The 24,484-nt window shown below is 52.3% G+C and overlaps 2 protein-coding genes across 3 annotated transcripts in view; one reads left to right on the top strand and one right to left on the bottom strand.

Moving 5' to 3' along the window:
* Positions 1–24,484, top strand: part of SLC1A7 (solute carrier family 1 member 7) — a 45,842-nt gene that overhangs the window by 6,077 nt on the left and 15,281 nt on the right. Inside the window, exons 2-3 of one of the 2 annotated variants that reach the window (XM_036830430.1) lie at positions 605–684; positions 18,989–19,204. In XM_036830430.1, coding sequence (XP_036686325.1) covers positions 605–684; positions 18,989–19,204 — 296 coding nt within the window. The remainder of the gene's footprint in view (positions 1–604; positions 685–18,988; positions 19,205–24,484) is intronic. The other variant, XM_036830436.1, reaches the window with a different exon arrangement.
* PODN (podocan) overlaps positions 15,342–24,484 on the bottom strand; it is a 49,270-nt gene continuing 40,127 nt past the window's right edge. The window contains exon 11 of the mRNA XM_036830404.1: positions 15,342–15,500. The gene's annotated coding sequence lies outside the window, so the exon portion shown is untranslated. The remainder of the gene's footprint in view (positions 15,501–24,484) is intronic.

Below are 24,484 nucleotides of genomic sequence, written 5' to 3'. Positions count from 1 at the left end.
CCAGTACAGAAGGGAAACTGACTCAAAAATGCTGTTTACGAGTCAGTCTTTTCACAAAGTAGACTGACAATTCCTCCAGTGCAGGAACTGTGCCTAATTCACTCTTGGGTGCCCAGTACGATGCCTGCCAAAGTATGGGCTGAATGAATGTGTGAACGGTACGCAGCCCTGCCCTCTCGCCACTTATCATCTGTTACGTGAGACCGATTTGTAGCAAGGCTAGGCAGGTGAATGGTGCAGTGGGGGGAGAGCTGTTATCTACTGTGATTTCTGACCATTTACGCTCATCCAGACCCTCTGCCAAGTGCTTTATGTGCATCCTCTCATTTAAGCCTCCCAGTGGCCCTATGAAGTGGTTATTACCCTCATGTTACAGATGAGAAAACTCAGAGAGGCCGAGGAACTTGCTTAACGCCACAGCTACTTCTAGGGGGCCAAGGTTAGAATCCAAGTCTGCTTGGCTCCAAAGCCAGTGTTTTCTCCATGGACTCTGCTGTCCATGGGCTAGACGGGAGAATATGGATGAAATGGTGCTTTGAAGATTGTAAAGCAACTGTGAAGTCTGTACTACCTGCTATAACCCCAGCTCCTGCTGTGTTTTCAGGAAATTAGTTACTTCCAGTTTCCGGGAGAGCTCTTGATGAGGATGTTGAAGATGCTGATCCTACCACTGGTGGTCTCCAGGTGAGGGGCGGGTGTTTGGCTGGGAGGTCTGGGCTGGGGTTGCAGGAAGAGGATTCTGTACGGATTCTGTAGGTGCCCTCCTCCTGCTGTGGGCAGGCTGCAGGCTCTGGGTGGTGTGACTCTGGGGCCTTCATGGGAAGTAGGCTGTGGCACAGGCCGCTGGAGTCTGGGTCGTTCAGTGACACCAGTTGTTTCAGTCCCATTCAGTGGACATTTGAGTGACTTGAGTAAGTGATTTGGAGTCCTAGGACGTGACCTGACTCCAGGGTAGCTCGGGGCCAGGGAGTTCACGCTCTGTTGCCAGGGAGAGGCTCATTGTGGTGAATGCAGCAAGACATGGGGGAAAAGATGACCTTGGAGATGATCACGAGATGATATCCTGGCTCAACTGTGTGCTGTACTGGCTGTGGAACCTTGGACAGGTCAGACTTCTCTGAGCCTCCGTTTCCTCATCTGTAAAATGATAATAGTAACACCTACTCCAAAAGGTTACTGCGAGGACTATAGGAGGCTATCTATTTGCTAAAAGTTCAGGGGCTGATCACAGGGTATGAGGGCAGACAGGTGGGAGATTAAGTTGCAGGATGGGTTCTTCCTTGACCATGAAAGACCTTGAATGCCAGGCTAAAGAATTCAGTCTTTACCAACTAGGGTGGGGCCACAGCAAATCCTTGGAGGTCACCTGGTCTCTACCACTGGTGTGCTGGTGACCTTGGGCAAGCCCCTGGTCCTCTCTAGGTCTCAGATTTTCCAGATGTGTAATGAGTTGGCGGCTCCAGATGGTGTCTAAGAGCCCTTTGCTCTGAGACCATGGGTTTGGAATCCTCACTTCCCAGGACTTGTGTGCAGGGAGGGAAGTGGACAAGCCTCTGAGTCCTGGGGGACATAGTGGGCTCTGTCCCCTGGGACAGGGTCATCAGCCTTCTCAACCTCCCTGCTGAGAACCCTAACCCTTTCCCTCTAGGGTGGTGGAGATAATGCTCCCCCAGCCCGGGAGGCCAGGTAATGGTGCTTTCTGCTGCCCCCAGGAGGCCTTGTCAAGCTCAGTTCGGCTTTGTGCAGGCAGCAGTTGGGTCTCTCAGGACTCAGCCTTCAAGGCTCTGCTGAAAGGCCACCTCCCTCCAGAAGCTTTCCCTGACTCCTCAACCCACTTCTGTGGTTGTCTCCTCTTCATGCATCTTTTGAGTCATTCACTGAGTCAGGGAATCTGTCAAGGTCACCGGTGGGCTCCATATTGCTAGACCCAAAGGACACTCCGAGTTCTTGTTCTGCATGACCTGTCCACAGCAGTTGATACAGCAGTTGGTCACTCCTTCCCTCTTGAAACACTCCTCCCTATGGTCTTACACTCTCCGGCTTGGTCTGCTCTCTGCCCCCGCCAGCCGAGTTTCTCTCTCTCTACTCAACCTCTGAACGTTGTAGTTTCTCAGGCCTTTTCTCATCTGTCCTCATGGCTTTAACATACCACCTACAAGTCCAGCCCGTCCGAATATAGATCTCCCTCCCCAACCTCCCCTCTGAGTGCCACTCAAACTACCTACCTGACATTGCCACTTGATGTCTCACGACGATTTCAATTTAGCGTAACCAACTTGAGATTTTACCCGCAAACCAGTTCCTTCTCCTGTTTTCTGCTTGTCAGTAAGCGGCAGCTCCATCTACCCAGTTATTGAAGCCTCCGTACTTATTCTCTTCCCCCACCCCCAGCTCTTCCATCAGCGACTCCAGCTGATTCTTCCCCCAGCTAGAACCCAGCATCATCCCTACCACAGGGGCAGACTCCACAGTGACCTCACTGCTCTCCTGGCTCTGGTTTTTGTTCCCCTCCCATCTGTTCTCCACCTGGTGGCCAGAATGATCTTGTGAAAAGCCAAGCGGGCCATGCCATTCATTCACCTAAAACCCTTCAGTGGCTCCCATGGCATTTAGAATAAACCCTTGCATCCTTAACGTAACCTTGGAGGCCCTGAAGGATCCTCCGTGCCTGTGCCCCACCTCATGTCATGCCTCATTCACTCCAGTCCCCTGACCTCTTAGTTTCCTAAGCAGACCAAACCCTTTCTCCGTCTCAGGGTCTCCACACATGCTGTCCCTTCTGCCTGGAGCACGCTTCCTCAATGCTTTACACGTCTTCCCCTTCCTCTTCCTTTAGATCTCAACTTCCATGTCACCTCCTTAGAAAGGCCCTCCCAACCTGTCCCACTTCACCACCACCTTCACTCTCCCCCACTATGCCCACTTCCTTTTCCTGCACAGCACTTATTTTGTACTGTTATTCTATATGGATTCAATTGTTAACTTGTTTATCTTCCACTGGACTGTAAACTCTGTGAGGGCAGATACAATACTCTGTTAAGGTTCCACTCTGGCCTTCACACCAAATGCCTGGCTCATCGTAGGTGCTCATTAATACTTGCCAAGTGGATTAATGAATTCAGCAATCATGCACTGTGCTTTCTGGTACATGGCCCTGACCTGGGAGACTGATGAGAAAATAAATAATTACACGACGGCCAAGTAAGCGTGTCGATGCAGGAAGCACAGGACTCTTTTTTGTTGTTTCCCTTTTTCCCAGTTGTATTGCAATATTGTTAGGCAGCTTGATCATCCTTTATTGTGTTTTTTGTTTATTTATTCATTTATTTTTGGCTGCATTGGGTCTTTGTTGCTGCGCGCGGGCTTTCTCTAATTGCGACGAGCGGGGGCTACTCTTCGTTGCTGTGCATGGGCTTCTCATTGCCGTGGCTTCTCTTGTTGCAGAGCACGGGCTCTAGGTGCGCGGGCTTCAGTAGTTGTGGCTCGCAGGCTCTAGAGCGCAAGGCTCGGTAGTTGTAGCACACGGGCTTAGTTGCTCCGTGGCATGTGGGATCTTCCTGGACCAAGGCTCAAACCCGTGTCCCCTGCATTGGCAGGCGGATTCTTAACCACTGCACTGCCAGGGAAGTCCCAATCATCCTTTATTGTTGACCTTACTTACTGCCAGGGCGTTGCCTCTTACTCAGAACTGAAATGCCTCCAAGGCAAAGGCCCTTGAGCAGACCCTGGAGTCAGACAGACCTGGGTTCCCATCCTGGCCCTGCCATTTCCTTGCTGTGTGACCTTGGGCAAGTTATTTAACTTAAAATCCTGAAGTCAGAGTCAAAGGCCTGGGTCCTAGACCTGCTTCTCCACAAATCACGTGATCTTGGGGCAGGCACCCTCACCTTGAGTCTCAGTTTACCCAGGTTACCCAGTGACTTTGGGCCCATCCAGCTCTCTGAGTCCTGGCTCTCAAAGGTTTGGTCTCTCACCACCAGACTCAAGTGCTTTCTCTTGGCTGGAAACGAAATGTGGTATTAACTTGAGAAAAGCCAGTGTGTGCTCATATGTTTCATTTGTTTATTATACGGTTTCAGCTGGTTCAAAGCAACCGTGTCACTGAAAAATGGAAATGCTTTAAAACTTTCCTACTAAGGGAGAATTAAACCTTCTTGGGGGAAAATGACACATTTCTGAGCTCCAAACCACTCCATCCCTGAGCCCTCATTCCTTTAGCTTCAACTGGTCTATAATCCATCCGTCCATCCGTCCATCCATCCATCCATCCATCCATCCATCGCCCACGGTCCCCTGATCTCTTGCTCCTGGCCAGCCCAGGGCGGGGCATCCCTATCCTCAAGGAGCAACCACTCTGGTGTGGCGGTTGTCACCCAGGACAGAGCAGAGTCACCAAAGCTACTCTGGAAATTCAGACATCAGGTCTCATGCCGGGCCTACTGAACCAGAACTGCCAAAGGGCCCAAACAGGTTTGTTTTAAAAGCTCCACAAGTGTTCTAATGGTTTGAAAAGAAACCCTGATGTCTTGGGATCAGGGCTTCTGACTGGATAGCTAAAGACCCTGGCATGAGCACTGCTGCTTTTCAGTCCCCAGGGCCCCCAAGCTTACCCCACCAGAGACAGAGGTTTCCTGCAGTGGTAAATTGCTCCAGGGCAGTGGGAGGATACACATCAAGGCACATTTGCTTCAGTTCCAATAACCTGCAAGCCTGGGTCCCAAAGCCTGGCACCCATGACTCTAAATGCTCCCACCTCTTCCAATGGAACCTGCCACCCTTCCCTATGCCAAGCCTCTGGCATCAGGCTGGTCACCTCATTAGTCTCTAAGCATGCCACATACCACCTCTGCTCATGCTGCTCCCCTCCCACGAACGCCCTCTTCTCTTCATTAGTTAAGTCCCCCTCTGTGTTCAAGACCTAGATCAAGTTTCTTCCGTGAAATCCTCCCAGCTCCTCATTTACTGATAACTAGTGATGATGACCTGTCTCCATCCCTGATGCTGCTTTTAACCCTGGATGGACACAGTGTTGTTAGTTAAATGAATTCACACTCATAGCTGGCACACCACATTATGGAGTACAGACACCATTTTTTGCACAGTAGTGACATAGAAATAAATTAGCATTCTTATCTGGACTAGCCACTCATGCTGCTGAACAAGAAGTGGCCCTGCCAACGGGCAGAACCAGTCGCCATGACCCCTGTCTGGAGAAGAGCCATGTGCACTGCTGTGTTTTTATGTGAGATACTGGGAGGGGGTCAGTTCATTTCCCCCTTGTCATTCACACTAACCTCTACCTGGTGGTCAGCGTAACAGATTCTTGCAGGAGACGGAAATCTAATAGACAAGCAAAGAGAGAGGATGAGATGTAAAGAAGTATGGGCGGTAATGGTGGGGTTGATGTGAGGGGAGAGAAGACCTGTGCCTGCCTTGGAGGGTCTCACCATCGGCAGGAAGACAGCCACAGAGACACTTTGTTCCAGAGAATGGATCCCCAGGGGGAGGGAGGTGGGGCTTGTGGCCTGGGTTAGGGCCCAACTCAGTCATTCTTCCCACAATCTGGCATCTTCCAGCTCGTGGGCCTCTTTTTTCTAGAATCCACTCCAAACCAGCCCCCAGCCTGACACCCTCCTCAGACAGGCACGCGCAGTCCAGCAGAGGGCCACCTACCCTTGGCCAGTTGTGGCTTTGTAAGGCACAGTGAGGGGGGTGAGCAGGCAGCAGAGGTTCCAGGGGAAGAACAGGGGCTCTGGAGTCACTCACTAGATGTGTGAACTTGACCAAGTCTCTTAGCATCTGAGCCTCAGTGACCTTATCTGTAAAATGGGAAGAACACCTCCCTCCCTCGCAGGGTTATTCTGAGAATGAAATAAGATAATGCACTTGAAGCACCCAGCATAGCTCCTGATACATCACCAGTCTTCTCCAAGGCCCAGATGAGATGTTTCATGAAAACCTCTACCTCTGTTTCTTCTCTCAGCAGGCAGCCCCTTGGGGTGACCTCTTCCTTCCTCATGCTCCTTTAGCACCTGCAGGTTACTTGTCACTTCGTCTAGAAAGTCTCCCTTGACTCAGGTATGCTTGGGTGCTCCTTCAACATTGATACAGGTACAGTGCATGTAGCACTCCTCCACCTGAGTCCTGCACATCTGTGTTCACAGCGGCCTTTGCAGGGGCATGGACCACACGTCTCCATATAGCACATTGTCACCTTGCCCAGAACCACTCCCCATGCCATGATTGTCAAAGCCTCCTCATTTTCCATGAATTCCTAGTTCTTACTGCCTCTTGATTTTCTCTGCCCTCACATTCCTACAAGCAGTCATGAGGCACAGCCTTTGCCAGTTTCCCATTCAAGTATATTTCCCTTGCTTCAAGCAGTTCCGAAATTTTGCAACTTCACCAACAGTTGGGAGCAAGATCACAGGTGAGGATCACATCTAGAAGTGTAAGCTCTTCAGCTGTCTCTTGGTTCTTTCTTTCTCTCTCTGTATATTAGCTATCTATTGCTGTGTAACAAATTACCACAAACTTAGTGACTTAACACTGTTTACTATCTACCAATTTCCATGGGTCAGAAGCCCAGGCATGACTTAGTTGGATCCTCTGCTCGGAGTCTCACAGGCTGCGATCAAAGTATCATCTGGGCTGTGTTCTCATCTGAAGGCTCAGCCAGGGAAGAATCCACTTCCAAGCCCATTCAGGTTCTTGGCAGAAATTATTTCCTTGTTAAAGGCTATCAACTGGAGGCCACCCTCGGGTCCTAGAGGCTACCTGTAGTACCCTGCCTTCTGGCCATCTCCAAAGGCAGTTCCCAACATGCCTCTTTGCTTTGTCAAGGCCAGGAGGAGGATCCTCTCTCTCCAGTCTTCTACGACAAAGTCTAATATAACATAATCATGGGAGTAATATCCATCACCTTTGCCATATTCTATTAGAAGCAAGTCACAGGTCTCACCCACACAGGGAGGGGGATTACAGAAGGCCATGGGTCACTGGGGGTCACCCTTAGGGTGTGTCCACCTCTTTTCTCTCTCCACACCTTCCTTCTCTCTACCCTTCTTCCAAGACCAGCCAGAAATACTGCCCTCCTTGTCTTTATAAGTCACCTCCACTCATGCCCTGTTCCTGGAGTGGGGTTAGGTGGACGTGTTGCTCAGCTTCTGGTCCAAGTGGCTCATCAGGGAATTTCTTCTGAACCCCCTTACCATAAAAAGAATCCTGAAGAATTTGAATTCACCTCTTTCTCAGGGACATCAAGGGTCTGGTACATAGTAAGTGCCTAAGAACTGCTTATTAAATAAATAAAGAGCAGTGGAAGGAAAGTTGAGGCAGAATTCAGGGAAGTTTTATGACCTTCATTTGAAATGACCCTTGGAGGATGATTAGGAGTTGTCTTTTTTAAAAGGTTGGTACTTTAAAAAGTTATATAAGCAAATTACAAACATTGTGGATAACAACAACAAAAAATCCTGTCATTCCACAACCCTAATTCTGCCACTGTTCTTCTTCCTGTAAATGTTTGTTCTTGTCATTCTTAGTAGTGAATTCACTAGGCCCAGGGTGTGGTCCCTGGCTGACTGGTTCAGAAGCTCAACCTCATCTGAGTCCCTGAGCTGGTCAGGCCTGTCCTCTGATGCTGACAAGAGGCAACCAAATAAACCAAATGCCAATTTATTCATCCACAGAGATAAATACAGTTGCCAAGGAGGACGGATGCACACAGCCCCTGGCCAGAGCATTTCTCCCTATAGGCTCATCACTTGGGGACCCCGCTGGTTAAATCTGTTTGCTGGCAGGACAATTTAATTATTTAATGGTACGACCAGTATGAGTCCAGGTTTGCCATTTTCAGTTAGTTTCTGGGGCCCCAGGTGGTGGAGTTCCATCCTATGTGCATTTAAATTTAGTGAATTCAATTACATATGCTATGAAAAAGAGAGAAAATCATTTAAAGGAGACAAGTGGCTTCCCCCATGCGAAGAGCTATGTCCAGGGTGAGTGTACCATGGGAGAGCTGGGTCTGCCTCACTCTAAGCCAGTCTCAGTTCCCAAGTGCCTTTCAGAGTGAGCATCTCCCCACATCGTTATTGTGATTCTAGGCCATGAAGAGAGGGTTGTTTGGTTTCCTTTTTACATCATGGCCTCTAAGTGTATGCCAACTGCTTCAACTGGTGTTCACCTTAAGAAACAGCAGCCCATTCCAAAACTGGGGGGAAACCTGTCTTGAATGAAATTATATACCTCCTGAACTTAATGAACAAATTAAGGGATCTTCAAGGGCAAATTTAATTATGAGTGGTTTTTGCTTTATATACTGACTTGAGAACTGAATGTGCTGAATATGGTCCTACTTCTCCTCTGTACAAGGAGGAAGCCCAGTGTCTTCCTCTTGAGGCCTGCATCCATTGGCCAAGGTCAGCTGATAAGTAGGTAAAGAGAGAACTGGAACATCTGATCTTGCCACTAGCCCTGTTGCTGTGGTTCCTTCCATATGGTGTCGCTGTTGAACACAGGTCTTGCATGGCTTGGTTCAAGCCTGAACATGGCCCCTTGCAGTTACATGTCCCTGCTCAAGCCACAGGGATGCTCTGCTCTGGCCCCTAGATCACACCAAAGAGCTCAATTGTTGTTCCTCAAAGCAACCTCAGTCATGCCCTGAGCTTAGCTCCCTGGGGTTGATCCCTGAGTCCATTTTCCATCCTGGTGGGTTAGCCCTGGAGACCTTTAGTGCTGACAGACCTTGGTCATGGGCACTCTAGTATACCCTGATTCTAACTTCAAATTGCAAGGAGCAGGGGTTGGGGGGTCTTAGTCTCTTTTTTCTCGGACGGCTCCTGAGCCTCTCATGCAGATTGGTGCCCCTTTCCATCACTCTACAGATCTTAAGGTCTCAAGGAGGGGGTACTTCCATCAAACCACAAATCTCTCCCTTCCCCTGGACAATGTGTGCCTTCTTGCCTTACATTTGCCATTTGAAAAATTCTTCTAAAAACAAATCAACTGCAAGGAGACTTGCTGTCTCTACCTTGAACACAAAAGCCTCAGACAAAATTTAGAAAACTCTGCCTCGTGTTACATTGGCATAGGAACTAGTAGTCTGATTGATTAGGACCTGCCATGGCATTGTCACGTCCTTGAACTAGGGCCCCTCTTCCATGGGTGGTACTTGAACGGTGCTGAGTACTTTGCCATTCTCCACTCTCTTCTCTCTGCTCCACTGCTGACTGATTCCATGCTAATTACACCTTCTTTCATTAGAAAGTCAAGCCTTTGGAGCCTTCCTTTCCCATTTTCTCCCTGTAACACCACTTGTTGCTACTCTGATCCCTTTTGCTTTTAATTTATGGTTTAACCCAAAGAATACTGGCAACTTTTCTGTTCTTTTAAGTTCTTGGAGGAAACCTTACTGTTACTCCTGCAAAAGTATGTCTACTTTTTTTTTTTCATTCAACATGATATAAAAATGCCCATGCACACCCTCATCTTTGTAATCACATTTCACTGGTCCACTCAGAGGCTGGAGCAGAGGTTTGCAAAGCCCTTTTCCTTTACTAGACACTCAGGATGCTGCTGGATACCCTGCTGGGGCATCACTATGCCCCAGGATTCTAGATGTACTCAGCCTCTGTTATTTACCACACTCTTCACCTCGGCCATAGAATGGACACGACGCCATCTGCAGATTTACAAAGGAAATTCCCAGTAGGTGCTGTGTGTGTTGGGGCCAGGGGGCATTTTGTCCCCACTGAGGCTGGAGTTTGCTTCTAACGTTGGAAGTCAACTGAACCTTGTTTTCACACATCCCCAGGCAAGAGCAATGCAAGGAACCAGGGGTGGGTCAAACCTGCATCTGGATCCAGCTAGGGCCTCCAAGTCTCCACTTGCTTTTTGCCAAACCCTCCTCTCCCCTCATTCTTCAATTCTTAAACCAGGCATCATTCAAGGAAAACTGAATCCATGTGTTTGTAATTCACTGATGCTGAACATGGCAGAATGTTTTGTAAGCTCTACTACATCGCAGCAGAGGAAATCCAAGGGCGTGTGTGGGTTGGTATGTGAATGTGTGGTGTGGGTCTTTACATACATGTATGTTGTGTGTATATGTGTGTGCATCTGTATGTATTGCTTTTCTTTCCATTGTAAGAATTTTAAACTGATTTTTCTTAGAATCAGGAAGTCACGTTTGGCCAAAGAAACCCAACACTCCCTTCTCCCCCTTCCTGAGGAGCTCTAGTTTGGCAGAAAACTCCCAGACACCCACGTTCTAGCTTACTGGAGATGGTCCTGGGCCAAGCAGCCGTCGGAGTCTGGTTTGGGAGCCAGTGTGCCGGGGGCAGCTGCCGTGGGCGTCCCAGGATAGACAGTGAGTGGGAGAGGGCAGGAGGAATGGGCAGCCACGGCTTCTGCAAGCCATGGGGCAACTGTTCTTAGCAGAGCTCTGCTGACCTCTCTGATGGGAGCCCTGGGATCGCTCTTTGGCCCTCTTGCCCAGTCAGCTGATTGCCTTACTCATCAGGAGGGGAAACGTGGCCCAGCTGTGGGCTGCGGGTGGGATCAGACCATCAACCTGGTGACTCTGAAAAACTCCCAGATTTTATCACCCATCACAGACTCCCGTGCTCTTTCCCCCTTCCAGTTAGAGAATTCCTATTCATCCTTCAGGGATCCACTCAGCTGCCACCTCCCCTGGGAAACCTAGCCTGATTCCCAGGCCGGGCTAGACCCTGCTTCTGGCCTCTCTCAATCCCAGCCACGACCCAGGGTTTTGTGTTGTCCAGACTGCAGGTCTCTCCACCCACCTGAGGACCACAAACCCACCTCCTTCGTTCCTGGGACCCCATAGCACACAGGGCAAGTGTTCAACATGGGGCGTGCTGGGGACCTCGCTGCGCCTGGGGAGGTGGGTGAGGTTTTGGAAAAGCTCCTGCTACTCTTCTCTGTGGAGACACTGCGCGGAGAGGGTCTCGTTTGAGTGCCTGGGGCAGGCAGGCCCGGCCAGGGCCTCTGGGGAGTGGACACCAGCAGCCCTGATGGAGGAGGGAAGGGAGGCAGGGGACCTGTGTTCCCTCTGGGTGGGGTCTTTCCCTCCTGCTGGAGCAGGGCTCCTACCCATGGCGTAGTGGCACTGGTCGTAAAAACCCGTGACGGGCAGCCCAGGGAAGTCATTCCTAACGGTGGAAGTGACAGTCTGCGACCGTAGAGCAGAGTAACGGTCACCCGTGGGAACACCGTTTCCCTCCCACCTGCCATTCTTTGCCTTGTGGGAAAGAAAGGGGTAGGGGTTCCGCTCACGTGGATTGGGAACTGGATCGACCCTTATTACCCTCGGGAACGCAGCCTTTCCAGTGGAAAGGGGTTGAGACTGGTCGATGGTCAGATGTGAGCTCTCGGAGGGCTGCAGCTGCGGCTCCTCCAGCTTTTGCTTTTGATTGAGTTCAAGCTTGTTATTTTTGAGTTCCCAATCGATCCCCTTCCCATGCCTAGGGGCCTGGGAAGGAGAGACCTGCAGAAGGCAGTTGGGGATGCCAGGGTGGCAGCATCGCCCCCAGGCCCATGCCTGTCTCTGTGCCGCCTCCTACTCCTCCCTCTCCCACCCCACCTCCCACCCTCTGAGCCCTGCACTCCCTCCCCACCTTCCTACCTGCCTCCATCCCGTGGAATCTAAAGTGGAACCAAAGAGGTTTGGTCTGTGTGGCTCCAGAGGGCAGGGCTGGGCCCAGTGTGGAAATTCTCTTTCCTGGAGGCAGATTTCATGCTAATAAGCATAACTAGCCCACGGTGGAGGTAGTGAGTTCTCTGTCCTCTGAGGTGTGCAATCAGAGGTGGTAGAGGAATTTCTGCCCTTGGGAGGGAGTGCTGGGACCAGATGACCCAGACCTTAGCCAAGTGGGAGTCTGGGCCTCCTGCCTCAGGTCTTAGAAGGAGTTGGCTTGAGGGTGGGGCTGTGGCAGGGACAACTGGGAAGCGTAATTCGGTGCTAACGTAGCACTTGCTGTCAACTGCTGGGCCTGTCATTTGCTCAGGGGGAGGGAAAAGACCTTAATATTTGGAAGGGCTGATGAGACTCCCATGGAGCTCCAGACGCCTCCGTCCACTTGCCTGTCAGGTGGACTGCCTGCAGCTGCACCCAGGGGCCAGCTTGGGAGAGCCTCCCTGACTAGGTCACACGAAGCCAGAGCCCAAGGATTTGGCTCCTTCCTGCCTTTAACTTCCTAGTGCAGGATTTTGTGACTATGGATGTTGTCATGCTAGTAGACCAAGGTTCAAATCTACTTACTCACTGTGTGACTTTAGCAAGTTGCTTGCACACCTCCAGTGACTGGGAGTTCACTACTTCTCAAGGTGGTCCCCTTCCAGGATGGCACAGCTCTGTTTGCTAGAAGTTATTCTGGTGCTGAGCTGAAGATCTGCTTCCCTGTGGCTTTCTGCATCAATCCCAGTGTTCCCAGGGTCTGCTCTGCTGTGCTCCACAGCCCCGGCCCTCCAAGCTGGCAGCACTGTCCCCTGCCACCTACCCCAGCTGCCCTCTATGGGACACACACCCTCCCTCCCCCTGTCCCTTTCCCAGGGGGGTCTTAACGTCAGGGGGCAGGTCCGGTGGCCTCCTCAGCAAGCCCTCCGGGCTTCTAGCCCCACAGTCTGAGGGCCCCCCACCCTCTGTGGCACCCTTATTCCCCGGTGACTCACCAGCTGGCAGCAAACAAACCCCAAAGTCCCCCTCCCACGTGCTGCCACTGCGCTCAGCCCCCCTCCACCCCAGAGCTTGTGCTCTCCGAGCTGTTGAAGCCAAGTAATGGCTCTGCACGTGTCCGTGTTTCATCTTCAATCAATGTCAGTCAGAATTGGCCTGAGGTCTGCTTAGTTCCAACTCCCTCATCCAACACATTAGCTGTTCCTCCCAGCTTCCCAACCTCTACAAATCTGCTCCACATGCTGTCGGTACCCTTGGCCAAGGCATTGATAAAAACAACCAGGAAGGAGAGGGCTGAAGGGAGAGCCCCAAAGTACACCTCCAGAGACCCTCTCAGATTCTCAGCACTCGGAAGAGGGCACTGCCTGTGACAATCATTCCCCAAAGTTCTCAGAGGACCCGGTGTCAACTGCTTGATGTCACACGGACACACAGTGCCAGGGGCATTTCTCTAAACCTGGCAAGAGGCCCAAGGCTGGTCCAGGTGACTTTTCCTCCGGGAACCCACAGTGGGTGCTCATGGTCATCAGAGCTCAGAAGTCACCCCTTTTCACAACTAGTCTAGAGGTCCACCCTGGCTTAACATCACACATACACACCAGCAAACCTGCACCCAGGCCGGGCCAGGCCCTGGGCTCTGAGGGCCTAGAACTGAGCCAGAGTCAGCCTTTCCCTGGAGGGGCTCACAGTCTGCTGGGGCAGGTGGTCACAAAACAGACGATGCCATCACAGAGGAATGCTAATTATTGGAATATATTGAATACTTGCTATGTACCAGGCACTATTCTAAACCTAGATCAACGCTCACAATAAACCATCATTATCCCCATTTTATCCTCCAGTGGAAACTGAGGCGCACAGAGGCTGAGGAACTTGCCCAAGGCTCCCAGCTAGTGAGGGCTGCGTGCAGGAGCCTCCAGGAGCTGCCTGGCCTAGTCAGTGGGCTCAGGAGGCCCTCAGAGGGAGGAAGTACCTGAGTGGAGACTAGAGAGATGGGTAGCGGCCGCAGGAGAGGATCGGAAAGTAAAGCAGGGAGGGCAGGGGCAAGGGGACTGGGTTCCTTCAGTGTTCATTGCTTCGCTCAGCACGTGTTCCCGCCAGCCTGCCCTGCGCCAGAGCTGGGCTGGGCCATGGGGGTTCAGGGCTGAGCATGCCGGCAGAGTGCCCTGTAAGAAACTGGGAAGCACAGGGTGCCCTGGGGAGGTAGGTGAGATCACCGTATCAGGGAAGACTTCCCAGAGGAAGGATGTCTGAGCTGACCTTGGAAAGGGCAAGTGGAAATTGATTGGGCTGGGCAGGTATGTGAGGGGTTGGGTGGGGTGGGTAGAGAGTACCAGGCTAAAGGAACAACCAGCACAAAGATGGTGCAAAGAGCAGCAGAGAGAACGGGGTGGCTGGAGAGGTGCCAGTGAGGAGGAAGAGAGTGACCCAAGGCCTTGAAGGAGTGTGGACAGTTCCTGAGGGCGAAGGGGAGCCACCAAGGACTTCAAACAGCGAGGGGCCCCCAGCAGTCTCAGCAGCCTGTCCGCGCTCCACAGCGAAGTGTGCAGGCAGCGGTGGGTGCCTCCCGGTGTTATATGGGGTCACGATACCCACCTCAGGGGTTGGCGTGAGAACAGGTGAGGGTCAGTAGTGGCCTTTTTCTCCCTCCCTTCCCCGCCGCCTGCAAGTGGAGGGATTACCAGATGGAAACAGGCTGGGCCCAGGAACCAGCCGGCTCCCCAATCACATCAATCTCTTGAACCATAATCCTGGGCCCTGGGGGCGGGGTGGGGGGGCGGGCCAGATGGCTTAGGAGGGAGTCCCAGACTTCTGGGCTTCCTGAGGCTCTTTGCCAGGGCCCTCGAGGATGTGGGGGACTCCCAGGAGCACCCGGCCATCATGGGAGTCACAGAGGCAAGGTTACCTATTCTCCTCTCACCATAAATCACAGAGCCTGAAGGAGCATTTGAAGTCATCCTCATGGAATCTCCCACTCAGTCTGGAAGCCTTGATCTAGCCTTCCAACAGGTGGCCACCCAGCCTCCATTTGGATACCTCCAAAGATGGGGAGCTCACCACCACAAATCTGAGGGCTGTAGCCACGGGGCAGGTCATGAACTCCGAGAGTTGAACTAAAGAGGCATTACATGGGCTGAATCACATTAAAATCATGGTTAGCCAAAACCGGAAGGCCTTTTCTTCCACAGGAGTTAAACCAGGTCTGTACCACGGAGAGTCACTGTGGGAGAAGGGAAACCCCACGGGGCTGAATCCCTGTTCCAGTCCTAACTTCACAACTAGGCAGCTTGGCCAGTTAGCTCCACCCCCTGAGCTTTATTTTCCTTATCTGTAACTCAAACTGCACAACCCAAGAAGGCAGTCGCTAGTCATAAGTGACTACTGAACCCTTGAAATGTGGCTAGTGCAATGGAGCAAACTGAACTTTTTGTTTTTAATTGATTTAAATTAAAATTTTAAACCAGAAGTTGTTTTTCTAAGCATTCTTATGTTGATTACACATTGAAATGATAATAATTTGGATATACTGGGTTAAAGTATTATTAAAGTTAATTTTACCAAAAATGAACTTCACCTGTTTCTTTTGACTTTTTTTTTTTTTTTACTGTGACTACTAGAAAGTTTAACATTACAGTGACTCACATTATCATCCTACTGGGCAGCACCGACAGAACATTAAGGGTCAAATGAGGTGGATGTTCAGGTGTTTGGGGACAGTTAAGCTCCAGATGAATTACGGTTTCTGTGGCTGCTGGTACTTGAGGGGTTGTGGTTTTCATCAGACAAGCAAGACATGCTTATTCTAGAAATAACAGAGAATGTGGAAAAACATTAAAAACAAACCAAAAATTGCCCATCATCCTACCACCCAAAGACAGCTACTGTTAAACTTTAGTTTTTCCCCTGTGCACGTCCATGTGACCTAACACTCCCTGCAGACCACACCACCCCGGCTTGTAGGTTCTCAGAAAGGTCACTTTAACAGCTTGGCCCAAAAGTCTAGACCTCGAGGAGCCCCCTCCAGCCAAATGGCAGGCTGTCAAGGAAGTCACTTGAACTTCCTTTCCTGTGACTGTGAGTTCCAGGAGTGGCCGCCGTCTCACGTGGAATCCAGGCCCTCCCCGCACTTAGCTCCCGTTCTCCTCGGCCTCTGCCATCACCTGCGGTCACCCTGGCACTGCCGGCACCGGCCTGGGGAGGGGAGGGTCTGCTCTGTCTACTGTCAGCAGTTCCTGCCCAACCGCTGCCACCTCTGCTGCTCCCCTTTCTCTTCAGCCAGTAGAAAAACCCTTTCCATTCTGCGGGCGGGAGCGAGGTTCCACAGCGGAACTGCTCGTGTCCCGGGTGATGGAATTCTTTCCATTTTATTCATCAGCCCTCTCCCTTCCAGAGCCCCTGTGTCAGGGGTCCACTCCTGCTATATCTAGAACCTGCACTCCCTTCCTTAGCACATCCGGTCTGTCCCTGAGCTGGCACCACCCCCATATTAGACCTCTTCTTCCTCAGGGTGGCCTTCTGAGGAGCCCTTTGCCCCTTTCTGAGATCTGATTTTCATCTGCACCCCTCTCCTGCACAATCCCTCAAGCATGTCTATGTTTATCTGGACCACAAACCTCGAGGGGGGTCTGTGTCACAGGAGCTCCAGGGCACCCTGCAGAGCTGCAAACTATCTTGTACTCTGCTTTCTCCACTTGACATAAAATAGGAACATCTTTCCAATGACACCATCACTTCTAATGGCTACTTAGAACCCCACTGCCTGGATATGCTGTAACTTTTAATCTAATCTGCCTTGATGATTGAAGTTGGTTCCAGCTTTTTGCTCTTACAAATACTACTTCGGTGACCCTCCCTATATACTTTGTTTACTTTGATATTCTCAGATCTAAGGAATTCTTAGTTCTCCCTTCTCAGACATCCAGCAAATTCTGCTAGATGTGTTGTGTTGGACCCCACTCTCCCCTGTGTCCCCCTTGGCCTGGCACTCAAGGCCACTCCTACTCTTGAGCTCAGTCCATCTTTTCTGCCCCATATCTCACTCTACCTCAAATATGACCTGAGCTCTGACCACATTAAACACCACAGTGTCCCCACACTTCCCAGCCTCCCTGTTGTCTTCTGGTGTCCCACTGCCTGGCACGTCTGCTCCATCTCCAAATCTGCCTCATCTTCCATTGCCCCTTCCTCCGCGTAGCCCTTCCTGATTCTCCTAGCTAGAAGTGATCCCTCACTCCTCTGAATAAAGATAGTACGTCCTTGTCCCCTCCCTTGTGGTACTGATGCAAACACCATGACCCCTGGTTACTTGAGTCCACTTCTGTCCCGAGTGTCCATTTCCATCTTCTTCCCAACCCCCCCTGGCAGACCAGGAGTTACTTGAGGTCAGGGACTGATTTCTGATTTCTTTCTGTGGGCACAGGGCATGGCACAGAGTGGGCACGTGCTAAAGGATTGAATAACTACATGGATGAAGGAGGACAGGCCTGGAGCTGGGGAATGAGTTCCGGTCCAGCTGGCCACTAGTGTCCTGTGTGACCTCGAGCAGGGCCTCCTCTCAGGGCCATGGCTTCCCTGTGGCCTGAAGTAGTTGGACTTGGCTGTGAGGAGATTCTGTTATGGTCAGAGGCCTGTTTGGCCCTGGGCCGAGGTGCTGGCCCTTGTCTGGGGATAATCTCTCTCATGGATGATGTTGCAGGGTGGCCCCCCATTTCTCCTGGCCACACAATCTCATTATGAGCCCTTCAGGATTTGTATCTAAGACCCACCCTAAGCCCATCACTAACATATGGTGTCCTGGCAGATAGGCATGAATGGAGGTTGTAAACATTGACTCATTCATTCATTCATTCACTCCTTCATTCAGCAAACTACACTCCAGCAGTGTAGTTTGGTTCTGGCTCTGTGGACCCAGCATTGAATCAGACCCAGGCCCAGCCCTGGCGGTGCTTCCAGTAAATAGTCAACAGTTCAGTGAGGTGGGGCTGGGACAGAGGGCAGCACAGGGGCCATGGGAGCCCAGAGAAGGGGCCTTACCCCTGCCTGATGGTCAGGGAAGGCTTCCTGGAGGAGGGGACCCTTTAACTGTGTCTTAAAAGAGGAGTGAGGCTTTGCTACAGCAAGCAGGGAAGAGCAGGGTGCTCACAGGCAGCGGTTACCGTGGGGTGCAGGAGGGGCTTTCTGTGCTCAGCCCTGATGCTAGATGTAGCCTAATGATAAGAGGAGGTTGGGGAGGGATTATCTGCTCTTGTTTACATGATTAAAACCAGACAAATACTTCCTTTATCTGAAAGAATGAAAAGGCTTTGGGGAAAAATCCTTTTGGCAGCAAAGTGCAAGCATCTCCTTAACTAATCTCTCACTCCCCACCTGCCCCCATCCCCCATCCCCAGCCAAACAGCCATGAGAAAAATAGCTCCAAGGCTGACTTGCTCTGGTGGGCAGAGAGCCAAGGTCAGGGCAGGCGGGGAGTGGGGAGGAGCCAAGAGGAGAGAGACCCACAAGCCTCTCCATACAGTCTCCTGAGAGGAGAGTCTGGGCCGGGGCACTAACCCAAGATGGCCACAGGGTGGCACCTCTCAAGGAAAATCTAACCATGGCCCCATTTTTTAGATGCAGATCCTGAGGCCTAAAGATGGGGGAGTGACTTGCTTGCCTGGGTCACATAGCCAATGGGCAGAACTGGGACTAGGACCCAGGTCACCAAGTCCCAGCCCAGGTCTCTAACTCACTCACTCATTCACTCTCACTCATTAGTTCATTCAAAAGCCTGCAGTAACCACCTGCTTGGTGGCAGGACAGAGAGCTCATGCTGGGCACGAGGGGCCCACAGAGAAGTCAGATCTACTCCTCTTCTCACATGTCCTCAGTCTGATGAGAGAGACAGACAGTGACAGTGACAACCAGGGTCATGACAGAGGGGGCCGGGAGCTGTGGGACCCCCAGAATGGGCCCCTAAAAGATTTCACCCAAGAGGAGGCACTGAGCTTGGTCTTACCTGCTGGGTAGGATTTGGGCAAGTGAAAGGAGGTACTAAGAGGACACCAAACATGGAAAGGTCTAGAGGTGTGAACGGGCTTGGCTGATGACACTGGGCAAGGGGGAGAGAGCAGAGCAGAGCATAGAGAGGCTGGACGGAGCCTTGGGGACTGGATTAGTTGGGGGAATCCCTATGCCTGCCCATTCCCTAGAATGCTGTGAGGGTGCTAGGCAGAGCCAGGAGGGGGCGAGAGTGGGTACGCCTGAGTGCCTGGCCTGCCCACCCACAGACGCTGACCCCTATCGCTCTCCCAGCTTGATGTCCGGCCTCGCCTCTCTGGATGCCAAGACCTCCAGCCGCCTGGGCATCCTCACTGTAGCGTACTACCTGTGGACCACCTTCGTGGCAGTCATCGTGGGCATCGTCATGGTCTCCATCATCCACCCGGGCAGAGCGGCCCAGAAAGAGACGACGGAGCATAGCGGGAAGCCCATCATGAGCTCAGCAGACCCCCTGCTGGACCTCATTCGGTAACTCCTGCCGCCGGCACCCTGCTTGGGAGCGCCATGCCTGGGCTGGGGCTGCTGACCTCACAGGCCCAGCCCCGCATGTCACCCAGGGGGCAGAAGAGGGTGTGGGGATGGGGTGCTCGGGGTCTGCTCTTGATCACTAGTGGTAACAAGGGGGGCAGCCACAGAGGCCACTCTCTGCCCCCTCAGCCCCCGTGCCTCCTGCTGGGCTCACACTGAACTGTCCGCCCCCATCAAGATGCCATGAGTGGGAGGGCACAGGGGACACAGGAAGGGCATTCCCGAAGAAGGCAACAGCTGTGCAAAGGTCCTGAGCTGGGAGGTAGTATTATGGGGAGAAGTTATGGCCCATTCAGTGTGACTGGAGCTTGAGATGTGAGCAGGGAGTGGAAGTCATTGCTGGAGAAGTCGGTTGTGGGCCAGACCATGAGAGCACTGGAATCAGGGCCCAAATTGCATTTTATCCTAAAGGCCCCAGGAAATGGGTTTTAAACCTAGGAGTGGCATGATCCAACTCAGAAGGCTCCCTGTGTCCGCCAGAGTGCTGGTGGACTGGAGTTGGGGCGCATGGCGGGCGGGGAAGGCAGAGGCAGGGACTGGGCCAGGGTGGTAGCCATGGGCCTGGGGGAAGGGGGAAGACTGAAGGCTGCCTCAGGACGGTAAAATCAGTCCGCAAGAGGACGGTGAGAAGGGGGGAGGGGTGGAGGCGGTGGGAGTCTGATTGGAAGGGCATGAAGGTCTCTGGCCTGAGCACCTGAGTGGACAGCAGCGTGGTCACAGGGCCAGAGGACAGTGCTGGAGCAGGTGCGGACCTCCTGAGGGAGGCGTCAGCTGATGGTTGGCTGGTGGATCTGAATCCTGTGGGGAAGTCTGAGCGGGAGATGGAGGTTGGGAGAGCGGCAGGTAGAGGTGTTAGGGAGGCCCTGATGGCAGAGGGGTCTCCCAGGACAGTGTGGGTGAGGACAGCAGGGCTGGGACAGAGCTCGGGGAAGCACCCCACTGGAAACAGTTTATTGGGCTCAATAGGGTGCCCCATTAAACTTGCTCTGTGGGCTCCTTCTGGTCCCTCCCACTTTCTCACCAATTTCAGACATAAGAAATCCAGTCCAGTCTAACAGTAAAACTCCAGACTCATCCAGTTTAAAGCGAATCCTGTCCTAGCCTTTTGCATCTGATTCAGACGTGGAAAGCTGGAGTGGAAGAAGGTCCTAGCAGGTTTTTCTCTCTTTCTTGCTCCACCTACTCCCTGTTGCTAGCCCTGGGGTGGGGTGGAGCAGTGAAGAGGGAGAGGGAGTGAGCTAGAAAGGTGCTCCTTTATGGTAGTGGGGTAGCTGCTCCCTGCTTGTTTTTCTTCAGCGGAGCTTTTGTGGGCTCTTCGGGGCCCCTGCTGTCACTGGTGTCTCTCACCTGCTATTCCCTTGACTCAGGCACTCCCTGCACCACCTGGCTGCTCGCAGTGCCCTCCTCAGGCCTGACCTCTGCTCAGCTCCTCTGCTGGGGACACCTCACCGCCCCCCACCCTGGTGATCCTCTTAGGCAGTGTCCCTTCTGCAAGGTCCGCATTGGCCCGTGAAAAACACACACATCCTTGCTGGAAAGGCAGCCCCTTCCCGAGGCCTTTGGACATGAGTCAGGCACCAGCCCCTACATACCTCAAATCTTAGGGGACACCGCCAAGGTCTTTGAGTAGTTCTCTTGGCTTCAAGTTAGGGAGAAGCACTCCTCTCGTCCTCAGCATACAATCTCTCTCTCTCCCTTTCCCTTTCTCTTGAAAAACCCTCACCCTCTGCATCAGTTAGCTGTTGCTGTGTGACGAACCATCTGAACACCTAGTGCCTTAAGACAACAACCATAAGTCTACAGGTCAGCTGGAAGTTTCTGCTGACTTGGACTGGGCTTAGCTGAGCTTGCTCATGTGTCTGCAGGCAGCTGGCTCTCAACTGGGGAAGAGCTGCTCCAGGATGATCTTGGCTGAGATAATCCAGCTGGGCTCCTCGTGGTCCCTCATCTTCCCATAGGCCAGCCTGCATTTATTTCACGGTGGTGAGAGGGTTCCAAGAGAGAGCTAGCCTGGGCATGTTCTTACAAGGAAGGCAGAAGAACAAGAGAGGCAAAAAGAAACATACAAGTATTTTTCCAAGTCTCTGCTTTTGTCAAGTCTGCTAACATCCTATTGGCCAAAGCAAGCCATGTGGCCACGCCCAGACTCAGGGTGGGAAGGGTTGGCAATGTGACAAGGCAAAGGCATCCACGAATGAGGGCCTTCAGTGCAATCAAGCTACCGCTCCCTCCATTTTCTCCATTCTCCAGGTTCTTTTCATCCTTTGAGATGTGTGATGAACTAAAGATCACAAAAATACCTGCAGTTTTTTCCTGTTGTGTGGTTCTCACCCACAGGGTCAAGAGCCAGAAAGACCCAGGCAAGGTCTGTTGTATCTACACTTACTTGCCTGGTGATTTCATCTAGTACCATGGCGTTGTACACCTTCTGTACACTGACGCTGCTGAATTTTGTTTCCAGTGGAAACCTCTCACTGGCACTCCAGATTCTTACATACACTTGTCTAAAGGCATCTCAAAATTAGCACATCCAAAGCTAAACTCTTGATTTTCCCATAGATCTGTCCTTTCCTCCGTCCTGCCCATCTTAGTCTGATGCCTCTCTTATTCTCTCATATCCTGCATCCAGTTTGTCAGCAAATTCTGTCAGCTCTACCTTCAAACTAATATCTTAAACCTTGCCCCTTCTGTCCCCCTCTGCCACTCCCACCATCGCACAGACCACCATCACCTCTCACTAGAGGGTCCCATATGGTCACCTGCTTTCTGTTTCCCTACAGTCTGTTCTCAGCACAACAGCCAGAGGGATCCTTTAAAAACCTGCCCACAACCTGTCACAGGTCGACAAAATCCACAGTGCTCACTATGGCCTACAGGCCCGTCATGATCCCCCCACCATGCACAGGTTAGCCTCTGACCTTTGCTCCAACTCTCCCTCCCCTCACTGCAGCCTGCTGACCTCTGTGCACGCCTCCAAAGTGCTTAGGGTCCCGTCTGGGAGTTTTGTCCTCCTCGCTGCCTCTGCCTGGATGGCCCTTCCCTCCCTCCATTTACACCGCCGCCGTGTCACCTCTTCAGAGGGGCCTCCCAGCCTCCGTCACCCTCTCTCCTCATAGCTTGGATTACTACCTGACACTACCCTATCTGTGTATTTCTGTATTTCTTTTTCTGTCTCCGCCACTGGAATAAAATATGCTCTGGGAGGGCCAGCTCTTTAAAAAATCACCCCCGCTGTATTCCGGAGCCTAGAAACAGCAACTGCACGGCAGAGGTGCTGAGTGTTTGCTGATTGCATACGTGGATGCAGGGGCATCGGTGACGCCGGGGTTTGAAGCCGCAGGAAGAAGCACCAGCACAGGGAGAGTGGCTGAGCGCGAGGCGCGAGGCCGGGGTGAGCCCCAGCCGCGCTGGAGGGCCGCGTCGAGCTGCTGGAGCAGGAGGAGAACCAGGAAAGCTGATATCCTGGAAGCCGAGGGAGGAGGAATTTTGAGAAGCTTCACGTCTAAGATCCACTATTTCTAAGATTGGGTGACTATGATTCATCATTTCTTGGATCCTCTGATTTGAAACAGCCTTTCCTTGTGGTGGAAGGATTGTTGGCGCTCGGGGAGCCCCCGCCCTCCCCAATGGCCTCCCCTGCTTGGGGGCTGAGGGCTCTGGATCCAACACACACGTCAGAGTCAAATGTTCCAGGAGGAGTTCCTGCTCTCAGTTGCTTTTCACGTGGTGAAAATTGATCCTTCTGGTTTGAGGTTTTTCCCCCAGTCGCTCTCAACCCTGAGCAAGTTGTTTTGCAAAGCTGGGTGGCTGGCCATCACTGTCACCGTTTCTTAGTCAGAGAGCAGAGCTGCAGGGGAGATCACATGCTTCCTGCAGGGAAGCTCGCCTCACCTCTGTGTGGTCGCTGTGTGGCTGCAGGCAGGCCAGCCCTCTCCCCGGGCCTGCTTCCCCCGTGGGTTGCAAGATCCCTTCTAGCTCTGTGGTTCCGAAACACAAAGGCCTAGAGGCCAGCAAGGAGGCTTCTGGGCACGAGCAGAGGGTTCTGGAGGCGGGTTGGTTCTGGGAAGAGGTTGGAAGGACGGTGCAGAGCTCAACCTTGCAGACCTTGATCCCAGGCTGAGGGGGTGGCTCTTCCCCTCGAGAAGGGGGAGGCCGGCGGTGAGTTTGGGAAGGATGGATTGGAGCAGGGTAGCTGGAGTGGGCAGGATGTGCCTGGAGGCATGGAGACGCCCTGGGAGCGGGTGCAGTCACTTTCATTCCATTCAGCCCACTTTTATTAAGTAACTGCTCAGGGCAAAGACATTGTGCTGAGAGCTGGTGGGGAGGGAGAGGGGGGAAATACAGGTCCCTGCGTCCAGCTGTCAACCATCTTAGGACAGACAGACCGGAAGAGTGCCCTGGACAGCTAGCTACTCTCTGCAACCCTTTCTAGCTCTGACATTCTGAGAGGCTGTGCAGAAAATGAGGACACCAGCGATGAGGGTACCAGCGGCCCCCTCACCCTTGCTCTGGCCCAGAGCAGTTGCCTACCAACCAAGAACACAGAGGACCAGGGCAGGGAACTGGGAAATGGAGGCAGGTGTGCCTAAGGAAAAGTCAGAAGGATGAGGGGTCCAACCGAACAGGGAAGTAAGGCCCACTGCATCCTTCAGGGAGGGAAGATACACGTCCGTCTCTCAAAGATGATCCAGAGGAACACAATAGGCCATGTCCCTGGATGACTCTCCAAGACATGAGTTCATTTCCCAGGACTCCAAGCGGGGCTTCCAGAAGACTGATGTCTGCTCACAGAGCAGCCTCACAGAACAAACCCAAGCGGAACACCAGTCAGAGCTGGGCCCCTTCTTTGTTTTCCAATCTTTCAAAAACACCAGAGAGATTAAGTAATGACTTGGGTCTATTTATAGCTCCCAGTTACCCCCTCAGGGATTGGATGAAGCTCTTGGGAGCTGTGCTTGGAAAGGAATAATTCCCACCTTTGGAGCTTGGATTGGGGATGGGGGTGAGTTTGGAACCGTCACAGTGGGAACTTACAAATAGTAAGTGAGGTGGACTGTGGCCTTGCTGCAAGAGATGTATGGGGAGGCGCAGGGCAGAGTGTGTGTATACTTGATGGGCTTGGCTGCCAGTGTCTCCCAGGCACATTATGTCTGCATTTTACGTAACCACCACCAGGGACACAGGCCTCATGGGGCAAACAGGAAGGCTTCCCATGGGTCT

Source organism: Balaenoptera musculus, chromosome 1 (assembly GCF_009873245.2).
Source record: "Balaenoptera musculus isolate JJ_BM4_2016_0621 chromosome 1, mBalMus1.pri.v3, whole genome shotgun sequence".
Taxonomy (NCBI): Eukaryota; Metazoa; Chordata; class Mammalia; order Artiodactyla; family Balaenopteridae; genus Balaenoptera; species Balaenoptera musculus.
Note: the sequence above shows the minus strand (reverse complement) of the source record. Positions and strands in the feature narration are given on the sequence as shown.